At 45.6% G+C, this 14,009-nt stretch overlaps 1 protein-coding gene across 3 annotated transcripts in view; it reads right to left on the bottom strand.

Annotated features, from left to right (window-relative positions):
- coro2aa (coronin 2Aa) overlaps positions 1 to 14,009 on the bottom strand; it is a 174,176-nt gene that overhangs the window by 6,645 nt on the left and 153,522 nt on the right. For all 3 annotated transcript variants that reach the window (XM_028805871.2, XM_051929914.1, XM_028805872.2), the window contains exons 8-9: positions 7,277 to 7,373; positions 3,711 to 3,823 (exon numbers count right to left, since the gene is read on the bottom strand). In XM_028805871.2, the coding sequence (XP_028661704.1) occupies positions 3,711 to 3,823; positions 7,277 to 7,373 (210 nt within the window). The remainder of the gene's footprint in view (positions 1 to 3,710; positions 3,824 to 7,276; positions 7,374 to 14,009) is intronic.

Consider the following 14,009-nt stretch of genomic DNA (forward strand, 5'->3'; position numbering starts at 1 on the left):
TTTATTATAAATGGTCTACTTGTATTGCTGTATTGCTATATAAATGTAATTAAGTATTATTATTATTATTATTATTATTATTGCATGGTGCCTTTTTTCCTTATCTGTCATTCTCTCTATCTACATAAATGTTCTGTAGTGCCTTTCCCATTGCAGATGCAGGTATGAATTTCACTGTGCTGAGGCACTTGACAATAGTAAACCTGCAGGACTATTATAAGGCACATTTCTTTTGCATATATTTTATAGTGCTTTTCTCTATCTATCTATCTATCTATCTATCTATCTATCTATCTATCTATCTATCTATCTATCTATCTATCTATCTATCTATCTATCTATCTATCTATCTATCTATCTATCTATCTATTATATAGTTCCTTTATTGTCTATCTGCTTATTATATAGTGCCTTTCACATCTTTCTATCTATCTATCTATCTATCTATCTATCTATCTATCTATCTATCTATCTATTATATAGTGCCTTTATTGTCTATCTGCTTATTATATAGTGCCTTTCACATCTATCTATCTATTATATAGTGGCTTTCTATCTATCTATCTATTATATAGTGCCTTTATTGTCTATCTGCTTATTATATAGTGCCTTTCACATCTATCTATCTATTATATAGTGGCTTTCTATCTATCTATCTATTATATAGTGCCTTTACTGTCTATCTGTTTATTATATAGTGCCTTTCACATCTATCTATCCATCCATCCATCATCCAACCCGCTATATCCTAACTACAGGGTCACGGGGGTCTGCTGGAGCCAATCCCAGCCAACACAGGGCGCAAGGCAGGAAACAAACCGTGGGCAGGGTGCCAGCCTATCTATCTATCTATCTATCTATCTATCTATCTATCTATCTATCTATCTATCTATCTATCTATCTATGTAATTCTCTTATTTATTGCCTTTTTATTTATCTATATCTTACATGGCTTTTCATATCTCTATATATATTGCTCTGTCTACTGTTATTATATAGTCTCTACCAATCTATTATATATTTCATTTTCTCCTTATCTATCTGTGTAATTTTCTGACTTATTGTCTTTCTTATTTATTTATATTTTATATGGCTTTTCAGATCTATCTATCTACCTTTATTATATACTCCCTTATCTATTAGTATATTGATCCTTTACAATGTTATATAGTTCCTTTCCCACATGCAAGTAAGAATTTAAATGTGCTCAGACACTTCACAATAATGATCCTCTAAGCCTACATATCCATTATAAAGCACTGTTCTTTTGTATATGTAGTGCCTTTCACTATCTATCTATCTATCTATCTATCTATCTATCTATCTAGATAGATAGATAAGGTAAATGGTTCCAGCCAACACAGGGCACAAGGCAGGAACCAATCCTGGGCAGGGTGCCAACCCACTGCAGGACACACACAAACAACCCCACCCACCAAGCACACACTAGGGCCAATTTAGAATCACCAATCCACTTAACCTGCATGTCTTTTGACTGTGGATGGAAACCGGAGCGCCCGGAGGAAACCCACGCAGACACGGGGAGAACATGCAAACTCCACACAGGGAGGGCCCAGGAAGCGAACCCAGGTCCCCAGATCTCCCAACTGCGAGGCAGCAGTGCTACCCACTGCGCCACCGTGCCGCCCCTTCTCTGTATCATATATAGCTTTTCAGATCTACAATAACTTTGTATAATTTTAACGTTTACTCCCCCCGGTGGAATTGAAGAGTCACATAGTGTGGGTGAGGAATGATCTCCTCAGTCTGTCAGTGGAGCAGGACGGTGACAGCAGTCTGTCACTGAAGCTGCTCCTCTGTCTGGAGATGACACTGTTTAGTGGATGCAGTGGATTCTCTATGATTGACAGGAGTCTGCTCAGCGCCCGTCGCTCTGCCACGGATGTCAAACTGTCCAGCTCCGTGCCAACAATAGAGCCTGCCTTCCTCACCAGTTTGTCCAGGTGTGAGGCGTCCCTCTTCTTTATGCTGCCTCCCCAGCACACTACTGCATAGTAGAGGGCACTATCTGCTATATAGTGCCTTATCTGTCTGTCTATCTCTAAATAACAATGTTATATGCTTCCTTAACCGCAGTCCCTGTAAGGATGCACTCATATGCGTGACTCTAATAATTTGTTACTTGTTTTCGCTTATGTTAAGCTGACAGAAGTATTTTCTCAGTTATGTTAAAATGTTTGCCTATATTGTATTTTAGTGCGTAGTCAATGGGTGGTCCTATTATAATCCCCACCAGCTAAATTGCAAATGGAATATTGGGATTATTTCTTGCCCCTCTGACTACAGCCGAGTTGAGTTTATGATCCGCCTCATGGCTGGTACGGTGTGGACGGCACAAACAGTTTCAAACGGCGCCCAGTGTTCTGAGCGCGCCGACATACTGAAGTGAAGCCTACATACTGTAACGTTCGCCATTGAAAAGTAACAACTTGAGTGTAGAAAGTAACTGAAGTTTCACTGGAGAAAGCTACAATTGTCATGAAACAGAGTAGAAACCCTTTTTTGCCTTTTGACTTTTTTTCCGAATTTTTTTTTGTCATATGTCCCTTTTTTAAATTTTCACTAAACTTTATCGGACTGAGAAATTTCTTTAGTTACATGTTTGACTCGCGCTGATTCTGCCTCGCCTGCTCAGTAGCTGCTCAACTTTGGGAACCTGGAAAAGACGCAGCTCTGCCAATGTGCTTTTAATAAGCCACCTTTCTTTTACTCTCTTTTTATAGCGCCTTTACTGTCTGTCTGTCTGTATCTACCTATTTATTTTTTTGGGCCTCTTGCTCCTTACCTTACCTATCATATAGACAGAGTTATATAGCGCCTTTGCCACAGCACATGCGAGTAAGCCATGCTCATACTGATCCTGCACCCCTACATATCTTTTATAGAGCACCCGTGTATTATATAGTGCCTTTACTATCTGTCTGTTGACGATATACAGCCTTCCTTTCTCATCTGTCCCACAATGTCTTTGACATCTGTCGGTCCATCATGTGTATAGCGCCTTTCCTACCAGCCTCTAAAGTGTATGTTGCCTGCCTATGAATCTGTCTGATGAAGCAGAACCAGCAGGTACTCGGGGTGGAAATGTGGAGCCAACTAGGGAGACACAGAGATGAAGCAGGAACCTCGTCAAGCTTCAAGAAGTTTCCGGATGAGATATTGGGACAGCTACGCTATTTAGTGGGCTCAGTGGAGTGAGGGGTCTCCTCTTGTGTGTCAAACTCCTTAATTTTCCTGTCTATTTCTCTCATTCTCTTATATAGCGCCTTTCTTAGTTATTTATACCTCAAGTGGCTTTTCAGATCTCTCTGTCACCTTGATGGTTCCTTTTCACATCTATCTTGCTCTTCATTGTCCCACCTCTAACTCACTGTGTGCCCCCAATGCGACTTCCGTCCCCTGCACTATACATGTTAGGAGTGCCATGGTGGTGTTTAATATAATAAAGTAAAACTTATTTGTAGATCTTTGTTAAAGCTGCTCAAGCGTGGTGACAACGAACATGGTCGCCAACAGCACAGGGGTCACTGAATTCAGATTTGTGTCAGTAATGCAAATTTTCATTTTAGGGCAGTGGGAGTGACAACAACGTCATGCAGATTTGAGTCAGCTGGCCATTCAAGGGGCACAGACTAAGTGTCATCATCATCATCATCATCATCAGGTAGTGTAAGTCAAAGGGCTCTTACCCGTCGAGGGACGATCATGGACACAGGCTCGATAAGGCTTTTGATTGTCACTAACTTATAAAACCGGAAGACTTCACAGGACGAGACCTCCAGGCCTCTCTTTGGCATAATTCCTGTAAGGAAGATAAAAACATGGCGGTGAGTTTTAAGTGCTGCCCGTGGACTCAATCAAGCACTTTGATGTGTGAATGGCGGGCAGCTTGGCGTTGCGGTTAAAACCTCCAAACCCTGAGGTTGCGAGTTGAAATCCCACCGCTGACACCATGCAACCCTGAGCAAGTACTGCACAGCTGCACTCAGGTCCCAATCTGGGACCCTGCGATGTGGTGGGTGCAGCAATGCGCCCTATCAACGTGGGCTCCTAACCTCCTCCTCTCCTCTCTCCAGGCAGGGGACACCAGTGACGAGACTCCCAGCGAGACAGCAGCGCTACCGCTCCCGCACCGTGTCACCACCATGTGTGCCATTATTATCAGATGTGGGGTGGCACCCAGCCGGGACGCCCAGGAAGACAGGAGGAGGGCTCATGCCTCCTCCAGACCATGAGGGGTCAGCCGCCCTGGTTATATTGGGGGCCACGGGTACAGGGCTTTGAAGCTCAACCCTGTAGGGGCCCGTGGTCACCGCCAGGGGCCGTCCCCATGCCTGGAGGATCCTGGACCAAGAAGAAAGGGGACACCCGGAGTGCTTCCGGGGAGACAGCTGGCACTTCCGCCACACTGGGGCGTGTCCGTGGGAGATTGTCGGTGCACATCCGGGTGGAGATAAAAGGGGCCGCCTCCCTTGGAGTCGGGTGGAAGAGGACGGGGTCTTAGAGGAGAGACAGGAGGCGGCCTGAAGAGAGTGAGGCGTTGTGGTATTGGCCTGGAGTTTGGGGAAGTCTGTGGGTTGTGTGGCATTTCTGTAAATAGTGATTGTATAATAAACGTGTGTTGGGTGACAAAATGATGTCTGCCTGTCTGTGTCCGGGCTGTTCCCCACACAGTATTCATTATTTAATCGAAATTAACACCTTATCTGTAAAATGTAACATAAATACTTTAATGCATTTCATCATGAAAGTGATATCAAGTATAAATCTAAGGATTCTAACTGTGCAGAGAGCTGGAATATCAGAAATGGAATGTGTTCTGTGTGGCGATCGCTGCTGCCAGCTCAGGAGGAAGACCCCGAAGCACAAAGTGTTTAACAACTGGGTCGGTTTGAAGATGACGATTACGACGGTCTGCTTTAATGATACAGTAAACTACGAGGTTCAAGTGGACGTTTCCACTTCAATCACAAAATACACCTTTTCACCGCGTCCTTAATTTTTTCCTCTGTGGCTCAAATACGCCGCCGTACATTCTGATCCTGTGAAGGTGCAGTGTGTCCCGCTCAGTGTTGGTCCCTGCTTTTTGGATATCCCACCCCAGGTTTTGGTTCCCCTCTCTCATGTTCTATAAATGTGCTAATTTGCCACCCTACAGTGCATCCAGAAAGTATTCCCAGCGCATCACTTTTTCCACATTTTGTTATGTTACAGCCTTATTCCAAAATGGATTCAATTCATTTTTTTCCTCAGAATTCTACACACAACACCCCATAATGACAACGTGAAAAAAGTTTACTTGGGATTTTTGCAAATTTATTAAAAATTAAAAAACTGAGAAATCCCATGTCCATAAGTATTCACAGCCTTTGCTCAATACTTTGTCGATGCCCCTTTGGCAGCAATTCCAGCCTCAAGTCTTGTTGAATATGATGCCACAAGCTTGGCACACCTATCCTTGGCCAGTTTGGCCCATTCCTCTTTGCAGCACCTCTCAAGCTCCATCAGGTTGGATGGGAAGCGTCGGTGCACAGCCATTTTAAGATCTCTCCAGAGATGTTCAATCTGATTCAAGTCTGGGATCTGGCTGGGCCACTCAAGGACATTCACAGAGTTGTCCTGAAGCCACTCCTTTGATATCTTGGCTGTGTGCTTAGGGTCGTTGTCCTGCTGAAAGATGAACCGTCGCCCCAGTCTGAGGTCAAGAGCGCTCTGGAGCAGGTTTTCATCCAGGATGTCTCTGTACATTGCTGCAGTCATCTTTCTCTTTATCCTGACTAGTCTCCCAGTCCCTGCCGCTGAAAAACATCTCCACAGCATGATGCTGCCACCACCATGCATCACTGTAGGGATGGTATTGGCCTGGTGATGAGCGGTGCCTGGTTTCCTCCAAACATGACGCCTGGCATTCACACCAAAGAGTTCAATCTTTGTCTCATCAGACCAGAGAATTTTCTTTCTCATGGTCTGAGAGTCCTTCAGGTGCCTTTTGGCAAACTCCAGGCAGGCTGCCATGTGCCTTTTACTAAGGAGTGGCTTCCATCTGGCCACTCTACCATACAGGCCTGATTGGTGGATTGCTGAAGAGATGGTTGTCCTTCTGGAAGGTTCTCCTTTCTCCACAGAGGACCTCTGGAGCTCTGACAGAGTGACCATTGGGTTCTTGCTCACCTCCCTGACTAAGGCCCTTCTCCCCCGATCGCTCAGTTTAGATGGCCGGCCAGCTCTAGGAAGAGTCCTGGTGGTTTCGAACTTCTTCCACTTACGGATGATGGAGGCCACTGTGCTAATTGGGATCTTCAAAGCAGCAGAAACTTTTCTGTAACGTTCCCCAGATTTGTGCCTCGAGACAATCCTGTCTTGGAGGTCTACAGACAATTCCTTTGACTTCATGCTTGGTTTGTACTCTGACATGAACTGTCAACTGTGGGACCTTCTATAGACAGGTGTGTGCCTTTCCAAATCATGTCCAGTCAACTGAATTTATCACAGGTGGACTCCAATGAAGCTGCAGAAACATCTCAAGGATGATCAGGGGAAACAGGATGCACCTGAGCTCAATTTTGAGCTTCATGGCAAAGGCTGTGAATACTTATGTACATGGGATTTCTCAATGTTTTTATTTTTAATAAATTTGCAAAAATCTCAAGTAAACTTTTTTCACGTTGTCATTATGGGGTGTTGTGTGTAGAATTCTGAGGAAAAAAATGAATTTAATCCATTTTGGAATAAGGCTGTAACATAACAAAATGTGGAAAAAGTGATGCGCTGGGAATACTTTCCGGATGCACTGTATCTTGTGCCCTCCGGTGTTGGGACTGGCACTGGCTCTCCGTGACCCTGCCGTGAACAAAGGGGGCTCAGAACTGACTGGTAAGGTAACACTTGGGGGTTTCTGATGACTGAAGCCCACCAGGAGCACAATTTTTATTGAGACCCTTCCTCTGAGAGGATTTTGTTTTTGAGCTGGCTCCCTGTGTCTGGAGAAGAAAAATCTTTTTCATCCTAAATTGTTCTGACGGAAACTTTTACTTTTTTTTTCCTGATTCAGCCATGAAGGTCCCCGTCCAGCTTTCTGAATTCACCGACATAACTTGGTCCCCTCTGTCTGTCGGACATCACCCGCTGCCACTGTACCTTGAACTGCATGGCACTGGCAAGCTGGTATAAGAGAAACTGCTTGTGTGGTATATGAAGGAGTAAAAATAATAAGAAAACAGGGAACAGACAGACAGCGCCCCCTGGTGGCACCTACCCAGTCCTTTCTGAGGTAAATAGGAGCGATACTCCGTCAAAAAGTGCAGGTAAGGCTTCTCGGAGCTGATTTCGTAGTACCTAATGTAGCCATCTCCCTATGGAAAGATGAAAGAGAAATAAGATTAGGGTTTGTTTGTCAGGACTTTTTTACCGGAACAAATCCAACAGGCAAAACTCTGAGGGCAAAAGGTGCATTCAAAATTAATTTACTTTTTCTATGGACACTTAGCAGAAGAATGATGTTTTCCAAAGGGGGTTCCAATCATGGCCCAGCTGGGGTGTCTTCCTGTTTTGCGCCATGATGGACTGGTATCCCTTTCAGGGGGCGTTCCCCCCTTCTCCTTGAATCAGGCTTCAAGAGGTCCCATTCCACCTATAATGCCCTACTCTACTCACTGCTGTCGATACGATTCTCCTGGAAAGAGCTACTAACATGCCATCTGTCCTTGTCATTCTAGATATCTCCACTTCCTTTGACGCAGTCAACCACCTAGGCATCACTGGGACTGCCCTCAGGTGGTTTGAGTCCAACTTTTTTGGGCAGAGCCTACTGTGTGTCTTGGTGTCCAGTGATGTTAAGCATGAGGCTAACCTCAAAGGTTTCGGTGTTGGATCCTCTCCTCTCTATACATCTCCTCACTAGGCCCCATCATCCAGTCCTACGGTTTCTCAAATCACTATATCGATAACATTTAGCTGTACCTGTTGCTCCTTTCAGAGGACCACATGACCGCGGCTCAAATTTCAGCACATCTCAAGGACATTGCAACTTGGATAAAGGATCATCGGTTCTAGCTCAGCCTGGCAAAGATGGACCTTCTTGTTATGACAGCTCATCCGTCTCTTTGGTTCACCACCCCTGTTCAGCTCAGCTCATCATCACCAGTACCCACCAGGTCTGTACACAACTTGGGGTGGTGATTGATGGCCAGCTGTCCTTCACTGCCCGTATTGCTATGGTCCCTTGGTCTTGTAGGTTCACTCTGTACCAATGTTTCTCAACCAGGACGTCACAACCCACCAGGTCCCCCTTGCTGAATCAGAGGTGATCGTCAGAGTGGGTCCCTCTTGTTGAATTCAGCACGTCAGAGCTCGAAGTGTAAATATATCACACGGTAATGCAACCTACCACAATCCAGTGCATGACCCGCTACAATTATGAACAATAGGAAATTGTGACTCAATGGTGGCAACAGCTCGGGTCAGGTCAGATTGGGGAGCCTGCACTGGTACAGCGTGTTGCCGCACCCACCACACGACAAAACAGTTCAGGATCCTCACTGGCAACCCCCCCCAGGCAGACACATGATCCAGTCCCACCCATCTATCTATCTGCCGCAACCAGGTGTTACGTGGGCGACTCCTTGGCCTGGCCCGGCCACTCAGGTCCTCAACAATGAGGGTCCTGTGAGCCGGATCACCCTCGGGGAATCGCGCCACATGGCTGTAGTGCCGTAACTGACGCTCCCTCACAATGCAGGTCATGTGCCTCAATTGGGACTCTGTGACCAACACAAAGTCAAACCAGTGGTACCCAAGGACTCTCCAAAGAGACACAGTACTGAAGGAGTCCAGTCTTCATCTCGGGTCACCGGATAGCGTCCATGTCTCGCAACCAGAGACCCAAAAGTGGGGTGGTTGAGAAACACTAATCTCTACAACATTCACAAGATCAGACCATACCTGACAAGAGTAAACAGCACAGGCTTTGGTATGGTCTCGTCTGGACCACAGGAGAACTGGCATGTGTCATCAAGCCACCGCAGATGATTCAAAATGCAGCATCATGTCTGGTGTTCAACCAGCCAAGATGGACCCGTGTTACTCCTCTCTTCAGTTCACTACACCAACTCCCTGTAGTGATGCATATTAAGTTCAAATCCTTGATGCCGGCCTACAGAGTAGTCAATGGGGCAGCAACTATAACATGGAGACGCCTGTGAGGTCCTCTGCTCCTTCTCAACCACTCGGGTCTGTTGATGAATGGCGTCAGGTGATGCCGCCTCTGTGTGACGTCAAATATCAATCCAAACTCTTATCATGCGTAGCTCCAAAGTGGGTGGAATAAACTGCTCACCTCCATCTGCACTTCTGACACCCTCAATGTGTTTAAAAAGTGTTTGAAGACCCCCTTGTTGGTGGGTATCTCTCTGCCGGTTAGGATTTTGAACCTAGGAAGTGTCACTCACTTGTATTTTGTTCTGTAGATCAATTTTGTACCCTTGTCCCCAAACAGTCGCTCACACCACATGGCTGTGAATCACATGAACTTTATTATCTGGACGGTGGTCCACATTTGGCCATGTAGTGTACCTTAAGTTAGTGTTCTGTACAGAGAGGCTCTACAGACGTGGATACGTGTTGGTACCCCACCATGAAAATAAGAAGAAACTCCAATTGTCTCTGAAATAACCTGAAACTGAGCAAAGCCATTGGCACCCCTCATTGCTGATTCCGTGTTTAACAAAAATCGGACTTTGCTTTAGAGTTTGGATTCAACAGAATATTTCAAATATTAATACAAATGGACAAAAATGATGGGACCCTTCACCTCATATTTGGTTGCACGACCTTTAGAGTTTGCAATCCCTGCACACACAAGCGATTCCTGGAGGTCTCCATGAGACGTCTGTGCCTCTCCACTAGTTGTTTCGGCCCACTCTGCCCACTCAGCTTTGAAGGGGATCTTCTCCAGACTGCATGTTTCAGTTCTTTCCATAGATGTTTGATGGGATTCAATTCATGGCTCAGAGAAGACCACTTCAGAATAGTCCCATGTTGTCTTCTTAGCCATTCTTGGTTGCTTGGTTCATCATCCTGTTGGAGGGTCCATAACCTGCGACTGAGACAGAGCTTTCTGGGCAGGACATTTTGCTCCAGAATGTCTCAATAGTCTTGAGATTTCATTGTTCCCTGCACAGACTCAAGACACCCCATGACAGATGCAGCAGAACAGCCCTTAGACATAAGCGAGGCTTCTCCACATGTTATAGTACTGTAGATCTGGCGGTCTCTTCTTTGAAAGCTTTTATTTTTTCATCTGTGGACACCGTTCTGATGTGACTTGACCAAAAAAGCTCCAGTTTTGTCTCATCTGTCCAAAGGACAATCTGCCAGAAGCAGTGTGACTTATCAATATGAACTTTAATAAATTCCAGTTGGGCTTTTTTATGTGGCTCATCTTCCATGGAGCCCACCATCACTCACAAAGCAGTGAATGATTCAATCAGACACTGATGGACCTCGACCTTGGAGTTCAGCTTGTATCTCTTTGGACATAGTCCTTGGCTTCTTATCTGCCATTCTCACTATCCTTCTGCCCATTATGGAGTCAATTTTCCTGTTGTGGCCGTGTGCAGGTAGGTGGGCTACAGTCCCATGGACCATCAGCTTCTTCACAATATCTGCAACTGTTGTCACAGGAACATCAAGCTGCTTGGAGATGGTGGTCTTCTCGCCTTTGCCTTTCATGTGGTGGTCTATCATTTCCTTCGTGATCTCCTCAGACGACTCTCTCCTTTGCTTTCTCTGCTCCAAGGGGACACACGATGACACCAAACAGCAGAGTGATGACCTTCATCCATCTATTATCCAACCCACTATATCGTAACTACAGTGTCACAGGGGTCTGCTGGAGCCAATCCCAGCCAACACAGGGCGCAAGGCAGGAAACAAACCCCGGGCAGGGCGCAGAGAGTGACGACATTTCTCTATGTAAATTGTCTCAATGACTGATTGCATGATTAGAGACGTGCTGTCACACACGTGTGAGTGAGAGGCAGCTAAAGGTAAGGCTTGAGTAATTGTAATTCTACACCAGACCAGGGGGTGGCGGAGTGCGTAGATTGTCTCTCTCTCCGTTCCTTGAAGACTATTCTTGAGAAATCCCAGCGGGTCCTGGCACCTGTAATGTTGTTATTTCCGGTTTCCATCGCCTGCGATGACGTCACTTCCAGTCTCGAAGACGTCACATCTGGTCCCGGTGCTTTTTGTGATGATGTCACTTCCAGTCTTGAAGACATCACTTCTGGTTCCGGCACCAATGACGTCATTTCCTCCACCGACCTTTAAAGTCGCCATCTTACCTCCACCTAGTCAGTTCTGTTTTGGACTCAGTATCGTGAACATCTCTGTAAGAAACTTCAACCTTTTACAGCCAGGGATATTAAACGGGTGAATGCCACAAATCTTCATGATGTCTGTTGGTCATTTCTCTGACAGTGCGAAAACAGCGAGTTTGAAAAATCACCTGAATCCAATTATTGAGGATCTCCTCTAGGGGTCCCCAACAAAGGTGTACAGGCCATTGTAGAAGATCTTTGTAGAATAAGCCACACTTGCTTTGCTTTACTCGATGATATCTCAAAGGCATGCAGGGACACAGGGGACAATGGCTTAAATAACAGACCACTTCCTTCTCTGCTTGGTTCAGTCAGAAGAATCAGAAGAGTTGACCAAGAGCCAAGGACCAATCGTTGAGAATCAGAAGAGTTGACCAAGAGCCAAGGACCACTTGCTGAGAGCCTCAAAAAGTCCAGTTGTTTCAAAGAAAACAAGAAGTAATGCACTCCACCGCCATGGACTCTACACACGCTCATCTCGTAAGACTCCACTACTGAAGAAAAAAAAGCACGTTGAAGCTCATTTAAAGTTTGCTGACCAACATTTGGACAAACCAATGAAATACAGGGAAAGTAAAGTCTGGTCAGAGGAGAGCAAAATTTAACTCTCTGGATGTCATTTTAAACCCCATATTTAAAGGAGAAATGGTGCTGCACATCACCCCAGAAACACCCTAAAATACCGGCAGACTTCATAGAATTGATGGAAGGATGACTGGAGAAATGTAGCGGGACATTCTTGATAAGAGTCTGCTGCCATCTACCAGGATGCTGAAGAAAATGAAATGAGGGGGGACATTTCAGCAAGACAAGGATCCCAAACTGACAGCCACACTCTCAGTTGGTGTCAGAGAAAGAAAACAAAGAAGCTGCTAGAACAGCCGAGTCAATCACCCGACTTGAATCAAATTGAAAATCGATGGAAAGAACTGGCACGGTGGCACAGTGGGTAGCACTGCTATCTCACAGTTAGGAGACCTGGGTTCGCTTCCCGGGTCCTCCCTGCGTGGAGTTTGCATGTTCTCCCCGTGTCTGCGTGGCTTTCCTCCCACAGTCCAAAGACATGCAGGTTAGGTGCATCAGCTATCCTAAATTGTCCCTAGTGTGTGGATGTGTGTGCCCTGCGGTGGGCTTGTGCCCTGCCCGGGGTTTGTTTCCTGCCTTGCACCCTGTGCTGGCTGGGATTGGCTCCAGCAGACCCCCATGACCCTGTAGTTAGGATATAGCAGGTTGGATAATGGATGGATGGATGGATGGAAAGAACTGAAGATCAGAGTTCATAGAACATGCCCCTGGAACCTTCAAAATTTGAAGACAGTTTGGGCCAAAAATCACACCTGAGCAATGCAGGGACACTGGGGACAATGGCTTTTAATTTCATCACTTTTCAAGAGGAATGTGTCACTTTTTCAATGAACTCTAAGGGGACCGACACACTTGTCCAAGTCTGTGATATTAAAAGCGGTTGTTAAAACGAGTGAGGAGAACATTCTGCACAAAAAGGCACCATATAAGATCAGTGCCTTGGGTTAGTGTTCTCTAAACAAAAGCAGTTAATGAAATAAAGGAAGGTGTCTTTAAGGAAAGAGGAGTACTTTATAAATTAAAGGCGCTTTAAAATGCCTTAAGACGGTTTAATGCAGAAAGATTTGATGATATAAAATGTAGGCGGTTTGTGAAAGTGTTTTAAGAATAGTGTTCAGCATACAACAGCAACACATAAGCTCAAGTGTGCTTGTTCAAGGCTTCACATGTGACCATCAGGGGGTCATCATGCAGTTTCCTCCCAGGTATGCAATACCAATGCAGGTCAAGAGGAGGGCACTGCCACCAACTGTGTCATCTTTCTTTGAGAAACCGCCCAGTGAGGGCAATTGATTCCACCCCTTCCGGCCCTGCTGGCAATAAAAGCCCAGCCAACCAAAAAGGTGGCGTCACTTGTTGGAGAGAAAGCTGGAGAGGGCGACGTTCCTTCGAGCCGTAACAAGATGTGCCGACAAGCAGCAGTTTCTTTGTTAGAACGCCAGAGGGCGACATATGTGCTTGTAATCGCGCCATCGAGCGCAGTTTTATTTTTCTTTTGGAAGTAAACGGGGACATCCACAGTTATCCACTGTCACACACGTGCGCAGAGGTGGAAGCTGAATGGACTAAGTAAAGGTGATTCCATGCCAGGCCAGGGGGTGTCGGGGTGCACTAAACCTTTCTCTGTTGTCTCTGTAGAGCAAATACGGAAAGTTCTGCCTGATTCAACCCCGAAGACACTACTACCAGCTCCGCCCCCAAAGACGGACATCACTTCTGGTTCCGCCCCCTAAGACGGACATCACTTTCAGGTTCCGGCCCTCAATGACATCACTTCCGGTTCCCTGCCTTAAATAACAGACCACTTCCTTCTCAGTCTTGAACCCCATTCTATGAACATCAGTGCGATTATTTATGCCCTCTTGCAGACAGGGACAATATATGGGTGGCTGCCCCAAACCTTTCTGTGCGTGTCGAGGCTGGTTATTTCACACCACGTTTATTACCTCAGATGACCATAAAGATAGATAGATAGATAGATAGATAGATAGATAGATAGATAGATAGATAGATAGATAGATAGAT

This window comes from Erpetoichthys calabaricus, chromosome 7 (assembly GCF_900747795.2).
Source record: "Erpetoichthys calabaricus chromosome 7, fErpCal1.3, whole genome shotgun sequence".
Taxonomy (NCBI): domain Eukaryota; kingdom Metazoa; phylum Chordata; class Cladistia; order Polypteriformes; family Polypteridae; genus Erpetoichthys; species Erpetoichthys calabaricus.